Source organism: Heptranchias perlo, unplaced genomic scaffold (genome assembly GCF_035084215.1).
Source record: "Heptranchias perlo isolate sHepPer1 unplaced genomic scaffold, sHepPer1.hap1 HAP1_SCAFFOLD_225, whole genome shotgun sequence".
Lineage (NCBI taxonomy): Eukaryota > Metazoa > Chordata > Chondrichthyes > Hexanchiformes > Hexanchidae > Heptranchias > Heptranchias perlo.
This window is the reverse complement of record NW_027139239.1, coordinates 274,317-287,014: the sequence shown is the minus strand read 5'-3', so window position 1 is coordinate 287,014 and position 12,698 is coordinate 274,317. Positions and strand designations below refer to the sequence as shown.

Here is a 12,698-nt window from a genome sequence, read left to right as displayed (position 1 = left end):
CCCGTCACTGACCCGGTTACACCGCCCGTCACTGACCCGGTTACACTGCCCGTTACTGACCCGGTTACACTGCCCATTACTGACCCTGTTACACTGCCCGTTACTGACCCGGTTACACTGAACGCCCATCACTGACCCGGTTACACTCGCCGCCCGTCACTGACCCGGTTACACTGACCGCCCGTCACTGACCCGGTTACACTGCCCGTTACTGACCCGGTTACACCGCCCGTTACTGACCCAGTTACACCGCCCATTACTGACCCGGTTACACCGCCCGTTACTGACCCGGTTACACTGCCCGTCACTGACCCGGTTACACCGCCCGTCACTGACCCGGTTACACTGACCGCCCGTCACTGAAGTGGTTGCACTGAACGCCCGTCACTGACCCGGTTACACCGCCCATTACTGACCTGGTTACACTGACCGCCCGTCACTGACCCGGTTACACTGACCGCCCGTTACTGACCCGGTTACACCGCCCGTCACTGACCCAGTTACACCGCCCGTCACTGACCAGGTTACACCGCCCGTCACTGACCCGGTTACACTGCCCATTACTGATCCGGTTACACTGAACGCCCATTACTGACCCGGTTACACTGGCCGCCCGTCACTGACCCGGTTACACTGACCGCCCGTCACTGACCCGGTTACACCGCCCGTCACTGACCCGGTTACACTGCCCGTTACTGACCCGGTTACACTGCCCATTACTGACCCTGTTACACTGCCCGTTACTGACCCGGTTACACTGAACGCCCATCACTGACCCGGTTACACTCGCCGCCCGTCACTGACCCGGTTACACTGACCGCCCGTCACTGTCCCGGTTACACTGCCCGTTACTGACCCGGTTACACCGCCCGTTACTGACCCAGTTACACCGCCCATTACTGACCCGGTTACACCGCCCGTTACTGACCCGGTTACACTGCCCGTCACTGACCCGGTTACACCGCCCGTCACTGACCCGGTTACACTGACCGCCCGTCACTGAAGTGGTTGAACTGAACGCCCGTCACTGACCCGGTTACACCGCCCATTACTGACCTGGTTACACTGACCGCCCGTCACTGACCCGGTTACACTGACCGCCCGTCACTGACCCGGTTACACCGCCCGTCACTGACCCGGTTACACCGCCCGTTACTGACCCGGTTACACCGCCCGTTACTGACCCGGTTACACCGACCGCCCGTCACTGACCCGGTTACACCGCCCGTCACTGACCCGGTTACACTGCCCGTTACTGACCCGGTTACACCGACCGCCCGTCACTGACCCGGTTACACCGCCCGTCACTGACCCGGTTACACTGCCTGTTACTGACCCAGTTACACCAACCGATCATCACTGACCCGGTTACACCGACCGATCGTCACTGACCCGGTTACACCGATCGATCATTACTGACCCGGTTACACCGACCGATCATCACTGACCCGGTTACACCGACCGATCGTCACTGACCCGGTTACACCGACCGATCATCACTGACCCGGTTAAAACTGACCGATCCTTACTGACCCGGTTACACCGACCGATCTTCAATGACCCGGTTACCCCGACCGATCGTCACTGACCCAGTTACACCGACCGATCTTCAATGACCCGGTTACACCGACCGATCTTCAATGACCCGGTTACACCGAACGATCGCCACTGACCCGGTAACACCGACCGATCTTCAATGACCCGGTTACACTGACCGATCGTCACTGACCCGGTTACACCGACCGATAGTCACTGAACCGGTTACACCGACCGATCGTCACTGAACCGGTAACACCGACCGATCTTCAATGACCCGGTTACACCGACCGATCGTCACTGAACCGGTTATACAGGACTGACATTTGAGCCAATCTCTTCCATATCTCAGGAGATAAATGTGTTTAGAGAAGAACGAAGCAAAAGACTTTTCTGTCAGTGAATCACTTCAGCCAATTAAATCCCAAGCTTCTGTTTTTCTGTTTTAAAACCAAAGAATCACTGGAGATAATCTTTGAAGCCGCGAAACATTCGAACGCAGCAATCGCTGAATTGGTGAGTAAAAAAATCCATCCGTTCAAAGTACGGCCATTACAGTGAGTGTATAACTGGAACAGTGAGTGTATAACTGGAACAGTGAGTGTATAACTGGAACAGTGAGCGTAGAACTGGAACAGTGAGCGTACAACTGGAACAGTGAGCGTATAACTGGAACAGTGAGTGTATAACTGGAACAGTGAGCGTATAAGTAGAACAGTGAGTGTATAACTGGAACAGTGAGTGTATAACTGGAACAGTGAGTGTACAACTGGAACAGTGAGCGTATAACTGGAACAGTGAGTGTATAACTGGAAAAGTGAGTGTACAACTGGAACAGTGAGTGTATAACTGGAACAGTGAGTGTACAACTGGTACAGTGAGTGTACAACTGGAACAGTGAGTGTATAACTGGAACAGTGAGCGTATAACTGGAACAGTGAGAACATAACTGGAACAGTGAGCGTACAACTGGTACAGTGAGCGTATAACTGGAACAGTGAGCGTATAACTGGAACAGTGAGCGTATAACTGGAACAGTGAGCGTACAACTGGTACAGTGAGCGTATAACTGGAACAGTGAGTGTATAACTGGAACAGTGAGTGTACAACTGGTACAGTGAGTGTATAACTGGAACAGTGAGCGTATAACTGGAACAGTGAGCGTATAACTGGAACAGTGAGTGTATAACTGGAACAGTGGGTGTACAACTGGTACAGTGAGTGTACAACTGGAACAGTGAGTGTATAACTGGAACAGTGAGTATAAAACTGGAACAGTGAGTGTATAACTGGAACAGTGAGTATAAAACTGGAACAGTGAGTGTATAACTGGAACAGTGAGTGTATAACTGGAACAGTGAGCGTATAACTGGAACAGTGGGTGTATAACTTGTACAGTGAGTGTATAACTGGAACAGTGAGTGTACAACTGGTACAGTGAGTGTATAACTGGTACAGTGAGTGTACAACTGTAACAGTGAGCGTATAACTGGAACAGTGAGTGTACAACTGGTACAGTGAGTGTACAACTGGAACAGTGAGTGTACAACTGGAACAGTGAGCGTATAACTGGAACAGTGAGTGCACAACTGGAACAGTGAGTGTACAACTGGAGCAGTGAGTGTATAACTGGAACAGTGAGCGTATAACTGGAACAGTGAGTGTATAACTGGTACAGTGAGTATATAACCGGTACAGTGAGTGTACAACTGGAACAGTGAGTGTACAACTGGAACAGTGAGTGTACAACTGGAACAGTGAGTGCATAACTGGTACAGTGAGTGTACAACTGGTACAGTGAGTGTACAACTGGTACAGTGAGTGTACAACTGGAACAGTGAGTGTATAACTGGTACAGTGATTGTACAACTGGAACAGTGAGTGCATAACTGGAACAGTGAGTGTACAACTGGTACAGTGAGTGTACGACTGGAACAGTGAGTGTACAACTGGTACAGTGAGTGTATAACTGGAACAGTGAGTGTGCAACTGGAACAGTGAGTGTATAACTGGAGCAGTGAGTGTATAACTGGAACAGTGATTGTATAACTGGAACAGTGAGTGTACAACTGGAACAGTGAGTGCACAACTGGTACAGTGAGTGTATAACTGGAACAGTGATTGTATAACTGGAACAGTGAGTGTACAACTGGTACAGTGAGTGTATAACTGGAACAGTGAGTGTATAACTGGAACAGTGAGTGTATAACTGGTACAGTGAGTGTATAACTGAAACAGTGAGTGTATAACTGGAACAGTGAGTGTATAACTGGTACAGTGAGTGTATAACGAGAACAGTGAGTGTATAACTGGAACAGTGAGTGTATAACGAGAACAGTGAGTGTATAACTGGTACAGTGAGTGTACAACTGGTACAGTGAGTGTAGAACTGGAACAGTGAGTGTATAACTGGAACAGTGAGTGTATAACTGGTACAGTGAGTGTATAACTAGAACAGTGAGTGTATAACTGGAACAGTGAGTGTATAACTGGTACAGTGAGTGTATGACCAGAACAGTGAGTGTATAACTGAAACAGTGAGTGTATAACTGGAACAGTGAATGCATAACTGGTACAGTGAGTGTATAACTAGAACAGTGAGTGTATAACTGGTACAGTGAATGTATAACTGGTACAGTGAATGTATAACTGGTACAGTGAGTGTATAACTAGAACAGTGAGTGTATAACTGAAACAGTGAGTGTATAACTGGTACAGTGAGTGTATAACTGGTACAGTGAGTGTATAACTAGAACAGTGAGTGTATAACTGGTACAGTGAATGTATAACTGGTACAGTGAGTGTATAACTGGTACAGTGAGTGTATAACTGAAACAGTGAGTGTATAACTGGTACAGTGAGTGTATAACTGAAACAGTGAGTGTAAAAGTGGAACAGTGAGTGTATAACTGGTACAGTGAGTGTATAACTGGTACAGTGAGTGTATAACTGAAACAGTGAGTGTATAACTGAAACAGTGAGTGTATAAGTGGAACAGTGAGTGTATAACTGGAACAGTGAGTGTATAACTGTTACAGTGAGTGTATAACTGGAACAGTGAGTGTATAACTGGTACAGTGAGTGTATAACTGGAACAGTGAGCGCATAACTAGAACAGTGAGTGTATAACTGGTACAGTGAGTGTACAACTGGTACAGTGAGTGCATAACTGAAACAGTGAGTGTATAACTGGTACAGTGAGTGTATAACTGAAACAGTGAGTGTATAACTGGAACAGTGAATGCATAACTGGTACAGTGAGTGTATAACTAGAACAGTGAGTGTATAACTGGTACAGTGAGTGTATAACTAGAACAGTGAGTGTATAACTGGTACAGTGAATGTATAACTGGTACAGTGAGTGTATAACTGAAACAGTGAGTGTATAAGTGGAACAGTGAGTGTATAACTGGTACAGTGAGTGTATAACTGAAACAGTGAGTGTATAAGTGGAACAGTGAGTGTATAACAGGTACAGTGAGTGTATAACTGGAACAGTGAGCGCATAACTAGAACAGTGAGTGTATAACTGGTACAGTGAGTGTACAACTGTACCAGTTGTACACTCACTGTACCAGTTATACACTCACTGTTCTAGTTATGCGCTCACTGTTCCAGTTATACACTCACTGTACCAGTTATACACTCACTGTTCCAGTTATACACTCACTGTAACAGTTATACACTCACTGTTCCAGTTATACACTCACTGTTCCACTTATACACTCACTGTTTCAGTTATACACTCACTGTTTCAGTTATACACTCACTGTAACAGTTATACACTCACTGTACCAGTTATACACTCACTGTACCAGATATACACTCACTGTTTCAGTTATGCACTCACTGTACCAGTTGTACACTCACTGTACCAGTTATACACTCACTGTTCTAGTTATGCGCTCACTGTTCCAGTTATACACTCACTGTACCAGTTATACACTCACTGTTCCAGTTATACACTCACTGTAACAGTTATACACTCACTGTTCCAGTTATACACTCACTGTTCCACTGATACACTGTTTCAGTTATACACTCACTGTTTCAGTTATACACTCACTGTACCAGTTATACACTCACTGTACCAGTTATACACTCACTGTTCCACTTTTACACTCACTGGTACAGTGAGTGCATAACTGAAACAGTGAGTGTATAACTGGTACAGTGAGTGTATAACTGAAACAGTGAGTGTATAACTGGTACAGAGAGTGTATAACTGGAACAGTGAGTGTATAACTAGAACAGTGAGTGTACACCTAGCACAGTGAGTGCACAACTGGAACAGTGAGTGCACAACTGGAACAGTGAGTGTATAACTGGTACAGTGAGTGTCCAACTGGAACAGTGAGTGTATAACTGGTACAGTGAGTGTATAACTGGAACAGTGAGTGTACAACTGGTACAGTGAGTGTATAACTGGTACAGTGAGTGTATAACTGGAACAGTGATTGTATAACTGGAACAGTGAGTGTACAACTGGTACAGTGAGTGTATAACTGGAACAGTGAGTGTACAACTAGAACAGTGAGTGTATAACTGGTACAGTGAGTGTATAACTGGAACAGTGAGTGTACAACTGGTACAGTGAGTGTATAACTGGAACAGTGAGTGTATAACTGGCACAGTGAGTGTGCAACTGGTACAGTGAGTGTATAACTGGAACAGTGAGTGTATAACTGGTACAGTGAGTGCATAACTGGAACAGTGAGTGTACAACTGTTACAGTGAGTGTATGACTGGAACAGTGAGTGTATAACTGGAACAGTGAGTGTACAACTGGTACAGTGAATGTATAACTGGAACAGTGATTGTATAACTGGAACAGTGAGTGTACAACTGGTACAGTGAGTGCATAACTGGAACAGTGAGTGTACAACTGGTAAAGTGAGTGTACAACTGGAACAGTGAGTGAACAACTGGAACAGTGAGTGTATAACTGGTACAGTGATTGTTTAACTGGAACAGTGAGTGTACAACTGGTACAGTGAGTGTATAACTGGAACAGTGAGTGTACAACTGGTACAGTGAGTGTATAACCAGCACAGTGAGTGTGCAACTGGTACAGTGAGTGTATGACTGGAACAGTGAGTGTATAACTGGAACAGTGAGTGTAGAACTGGTACAGTGAGTGTATAACTGGAACAGTGATTGTATAACTGGAACAGTGAGTGTAGAACTGGTACAGTGAGTGTATAACTGGTACAGTGAGTGCATAACTGGAACAGTGAGTGTAGAACTGGTACAGTGAGTGTATAACTGGAACAGTGAGTGTATAACTGGAACAGTGAGTGTAGAACTGGTACAGTGAGTGTATAACTGGTACAGTGAGTGCATAACTGGAACAGTGAGTGTACAACTGTTACAGTGAGTGTATGACTGGAACAGTGAGTGTATAACTGGAACAGTGAGTGTAGAACTGGTACAGTGAGTGTATAACTGGAACAGTGATTGTATAACTGGAACGATGAGTGTACAACAGGTACAGTGAGTGTATAACTGGAACAGTGAGTGTACAACTGGAACAGTGAGTGTACAACTGGAACAGTGAGTGTACAACTGGAACAGTGAGTGTATAACTGGATCAGTGAGTGTACAACTGGAACAGTGAGTGTATAACTGGAACAGTGAGTGTACAACTGGAACAGTGAGTGTATAACTGGAACAGTGAGTGTATAACTGGAACAGTGAATGCATAACTGGTACAGTGAGTGTATAACTAGAACAGTGAGTGTATAACTGGTACAGTGAGTGTATAACTAGAACAGTGAGTGTATAACTGGTACAGTGAATGTATAACTGGTACAGTGAGTGTATAACTGAAACAGTGAGTGTATAAGTGGAACAGTGAGTGTATAACTGGTACAGTGAGTGTATAACTGAAACAGTGAGTGTATAAGTGGAACAGTGAGTGTATAACTGGTACAGTGAGTGTATAACTGGTACAGTGAGTGCATAACTGGAACAGTGAGTGTACAACTGGAACAGTGAGCGTATAACTGGAACAGTGAGTGTATAACTGGAAAAGTGAGTGTACAACTGGAACAGTGAGTGTATAACTGGAACAGTGAGTGTACAACTGGTACAGTGAGTGTACAACTGGAACAGTGAGTGTATAACTGGAACAGTGAGCGTATAACTGGAACAGTGAGAACATAACTGGAACAGTGAGCGTACAACTGGTACAGTGAGCGTATAACTGGAACAGTGAGCGTATAACTGGAACAGTGAGCGTATAACTGGAACAGTGAGCGTACAACTGGTACAGTGAGCGTATAACTGGAACAGTGAGTGTATAACTGGAACAGTGAGTGTACAACTGGTACAGTGAGTGTATAACTGGAACAGTGAGCGTATAACTGGAACAGTGAGCGTATAACTGGAACAGTGAGTGTATAACTGGAACAGTGGGTGTACAACTGGTACAGTGAGTGTACAACTGGAACAGTGAGTGTATAACTGGAACAGTGAGTATAAAACTGGAACAGTGAGTGTATAACTGGAACAGTGAGTATAAAACTGGAACAGTGAGTGTATAACTGGAACAGTGAGTGTATAACTGGAACAGTGAGCGTATAACTGGAACAGTGGGTGTATAACTTGTACAGTGAGTGTATAACTGGAACAGTGAGTGTACAACTGGTACAGTGAGTGTATAACTGGTACAGTGAGTGTACAACTGTAACAGTGAGCGTATAACTGGAACAGTGAGTGTACAACTGGTACAGTGAGTGTACAACTGGAACAGTGAGTGTACAACTGGAACAGTGAGCGTATAACTGGAACAGTGAGTGCACAACTGGAACAGTGAGTGTACAACTGGAGCAGTGAGTGTATAACTGGAACAGTGAGCGTATAACTGGAACAGTGAGTGTATAACTGGTACAGTGAGTATATAACCGGTACAGTGAGTGTACAACTGGAACAGTGAGTGTACAACTGGAACAGTGAGTGTACAACTGGAACAGTGAGTGCATAACTGGTACAGTGAGTGTACAACTGGTACAGTGAGTGTACAACTGGTACAGTGAGTGTACAACTGGAACAGTGAGTGTATAACTGGTACAGTGATTGTACAACTGGAACAGTGAGTGCATAACTGGAACAGTGAGTGTACAACTGGTACAGTGAGTGTACGACTGGAACAGTGAGTGTACAACTGGTACAGTGAGTGTATAACTGGAACAGTGAGTGTGCAACTGGAACAGTGAGTGTATAACTGGAGCAGTGAGTGTATAACTGGAACAGTGATTGTATAACTGGAACAGTGAGTGTACAACTGGAACAGTGAGTGCACAACTGGTACAGTGAGTGTATAACTGGAACAGTGATTGTATAACTGGAACAGTGAGTGTACAACTGGTACAGTGAGTGTATAACTGGAACAGTGAGTGTATAACTGGAACAGTGAGTGTATAACTGGTACAGTGAGTGTATAACTGAAACAGTGAGTGTATAACTGGAACAGTGAGTGTATAACTGGTACAGTGAGTGTATCACGAGAACAGTGAGTGTATAACTGGAACAGTGAGTGTATAACGAGAACAGTGAGTGTATAACTGGTACAGTGAGTGTACAACTGGTACAGTGAGTGTAGAACTGGAACAGTGAGTGTATAACTGGAACAGTGAGTGTATAACTGGTACAGTGAGTGTATAACTAGAACAGTGAGTGTATAACTGGAACAGTGAGTGTATAACTGGTACAGTGAGTGTATGACCAGAACAGTGAGTGTATAACTGAAACAGTGAGTGTATAACTGGAACAGTGAATGCATAACTGGTACAGTGAGTGTATAACTAGAACAGTGAGTGTATAACTGGTACAGTGAATGTATAACTGGTACAGTGAATGTATAACTGGTACAGTGAGTGTATAACTAGAACAGTGAGTGTATAACTGAAACAGTGAGTGTATAACTGGTACAGTGAGTGTATAACTGGTACAGTGAGTGTATAACTAGAACAGTGAGTGTATAACTGGTACAGTGAATGTATAACTGGTACAGTGAGTGTATAACTGGTACAGTGAGTGTATAACTGAAACAGTGAGTGTATAACTGGTACAGTGAGTGTATAACTGAAACAGTGAGTGTAAAAGTGGAACAGTGAGTGTATAACTGGTACAGTGAGTGTATAACTGGTACAGTGAGTGTATAACTGAAACAGTGAGTGTATAACTGAAACAGTGAGTGTATAAGTGGAACAGTGAGTGTATAACTGGAACAGTGAGTGTATAACTGTTACAGTGAGTGTATAACTGGAACAGTGAGTGTATAACTGGTACAGTGAGTGTATAACTGGAACAGTGAGCGCATAACTAGAACAGTGAGTGTATAACTGGTACAGTGAGTGTACAACTGGTACAGTGAGTGCATAACTGAAACAGTGAGTGTATAACTGGTACAGTGAGTGTATAACTGAAACAGTGAGTGTATAACTGGAACAGTGAATGCATAACTGGTACAGTGAGTGTATAACTAGAACAGTGAGTGTATAACTGGTACAGTGAGTGTATAACTAGAACAGTGAGTGTATAACTGGTACAGTGAATGTATAACTGGTACAGTGAGTGTATAACTGAAACAGTGAGTGTATAAGTGGAACAGTGAGTGTATAACTGGTACAGTGAGTGTATAACTGAAACAGTGAGTGTATAAGTGGAACAGTGAGTGTATAACAGGTACAGTGAGTGTATAACTGGAACAGTGAGCGCATAACTAGAACAGTGAGTGTATAACTGGTACAGTGAGTGTACAACTGTACCAGTTGTACACTCACTGTACCAGTTATACACTCACTGTTCTAGTTATGCGCTCACTGTTCCAGTTATACACTCACTGTACCAGTTATACACTCACTGTTCCAGTTATACACTCACTGTAACAGTTATACACTCACTGTTCCAGTTATACACTCACTGTTCCACTTATACACTCACTGTTTCAGTTATACACTCACTGTTCCAGTTATACACTCACTGTTTCAGTTATACACTCACTGTAACAGTTATACACTCACTGTACCAGTTATACACTCACTGTACCAGATATACACTCACTGTTTCAGTTATGCACTCACTGTACCAGTTGTACACTCACTGTACCAGTTATACACTCACTGTTCTAGTTATGCGCTCACTGTTCCAGTTATACACTCACTGTACCAGTTATACACTCACTGTTCCAGTTATACACTCACTGTAACAGTTATACACTCACTGTTCCAGTTATACACTCACTGTTCCACTGATACACTGTTTCAGTTATACACTCACTGTTTCAGTTATACACTCACTGTACCAGTTATACACTCACTGTACCAGTTATACACTCACTGTTCCACTTTTACACTCACTGGTACAGTGAGTGCATAACTGAAACAGTGAGTGTATAACTGGTACAGTGAGTGTATAACTGAAACAGTGAGTGTATAACTGGTACAGAGAGTGTATAACTGGAACAGTGAGTGTATAACTAGAACAGTGAGTGTACACCTAGCACAGTGAGTGCACAACTGGAACAGTGAGTGCACAACTGGAACAGTGAGTGTATAACTGGTACAGTGAGTGTCCAACTGGAACAGTGAGTGTATAACTGGTACAGTGAGTGTATAACTGGAACAGTGAGTGTACAACTGGTACAGTGAGTGTATAACTGGTACAGTGAGTGTATAACTGGAACAGTGATTGTATAACTGGAACAGTGAGTGTACAACTGGTACAGTGAGTGTATAACTGGAACAGTGAGTGTACAACTAGAACAGTGAGTGTATAACTGGTACAGTGAGTGTATAACTGGAACAGTGAGTGTACAACTGGTACAGTGAGTGTATAACTGGAACAGTGAGTGTATAACTGGCACAGTGAGTGTGCAACTGGTACAGTGAGTGTATAACTGGAACAGTGAGTGTATAACTGGTACAGTGAGTGCATAACTGGAACAGTGAGTGTACAACTGTTACAGTGAGTGTATGACTGGAACAGTGAGTGTATAACTGGAACAGTGAGTGTACAACTGGTACAGTGAATGTATAACTGGAACAGTGATTGTATAACTGGAACAGTGAGTGTACAACTGGTACAGTGAGTGCATAACTGGAACAGTGAGTGTACAACTGGTAAAGTGAGTGTACAACTGGAACAGTGAGTGAACAACTGGAACAGTGAGTGTATAACTGGTACAGTGATTGTTTAACTGGAACAGTGAGTGTACAACTGGTACAGTGAGTGTATAACTGGAACAGTGAGTGTACAACTGGTACAGTGAGTGTATAACCAGCACAGTGAGTGTGCAACTGGTACAGTGAGTGTATGACTGGAACAGTGAGTGTATAACTGGAACAGTGAGTGTAGAACTGGTACAGTGAGTGTATAACTGGAACAGTGATTGTATAACTGGAACAGTGAGTGTAGAACTGGTACAGTGAGTGTATAACTGGTACAGTGAGTGCATAACTGGAACAGTGAGTGTAGAACTGGTACAGTGAGTGTATAACTGGAACAGTGAGTGTATAACTGGAACAGTGAGTGTAGAACTGGTACAGTGAGTGTATAACTGGTACAGTGAGTGCATAACTGGAACAGTGAGTGTACAACTGTTACAGTGAGTGTATGACTGGAACAGTGAGTGTATAACTGGAACAGTGAGTGTAGAACTGGTACAGTGAGTGTATAACTGGAACAGTGATTGTATAACTGGAACGATGAGTGTACAACAGGTACAGTGAGTGTATAACTGGAACAGTGAGTGTACAACTGGAACAGTGAGTGTACAACTGGAACAGTGAGTGTACAACTGGAACAGTGAGTGTATAACTGGATCAGTGAGTGTACAACTGGAACAGTGAGTGTATAACTGGAACAGTGAGTGTACAACTGGAACAGTGAGTGTATAACTGGAACAGTGAGTGTATAACTGGAACAGTGAATGCATAACTGGTACAGTGAGTGTATAACTAGAACAGTGAGTGTATAACTGGTACAGTGAGTGTATAACTAGAACAGTGAGTGTATAACTGGTACAGTGAATGTATAACTGGTACAGTGAGTGTATAACTGAAACAGTGAGTGTATAAGTGGAACAGTGAGTGTATAACTGGTACAGTGAGTGTATAACTGAAACAGTGAGTGTATAAGTGGAACAGTGAGTGTATAAC

The 12,698-nt window shown here is 43.8% G+C and overlaps 1 protein-coding gene across 1 annotated transcript in view; it reads left to right on the top strand.

The window, feature by feature from the left end:
- The window catches only part of LOC137310139 (FYVE, RhoGEF and PH domain-containing protein 2-like), a 464,040-nt gene that overhangs the window by 195,556 nt on the left and 255,786 nt on the right, over nt 1–12,698 (top strand). The window contains exon 8 of the mRNA XM_067978112.1: nt 1,994–2,052. Coding sequence (XP_067834213.1) covers nt 1,994–2,052 — 59 coding nt within the window. The remainder of the gene's footprint in view (nt 1–1,993; nt 2,053–12,698) is intronic.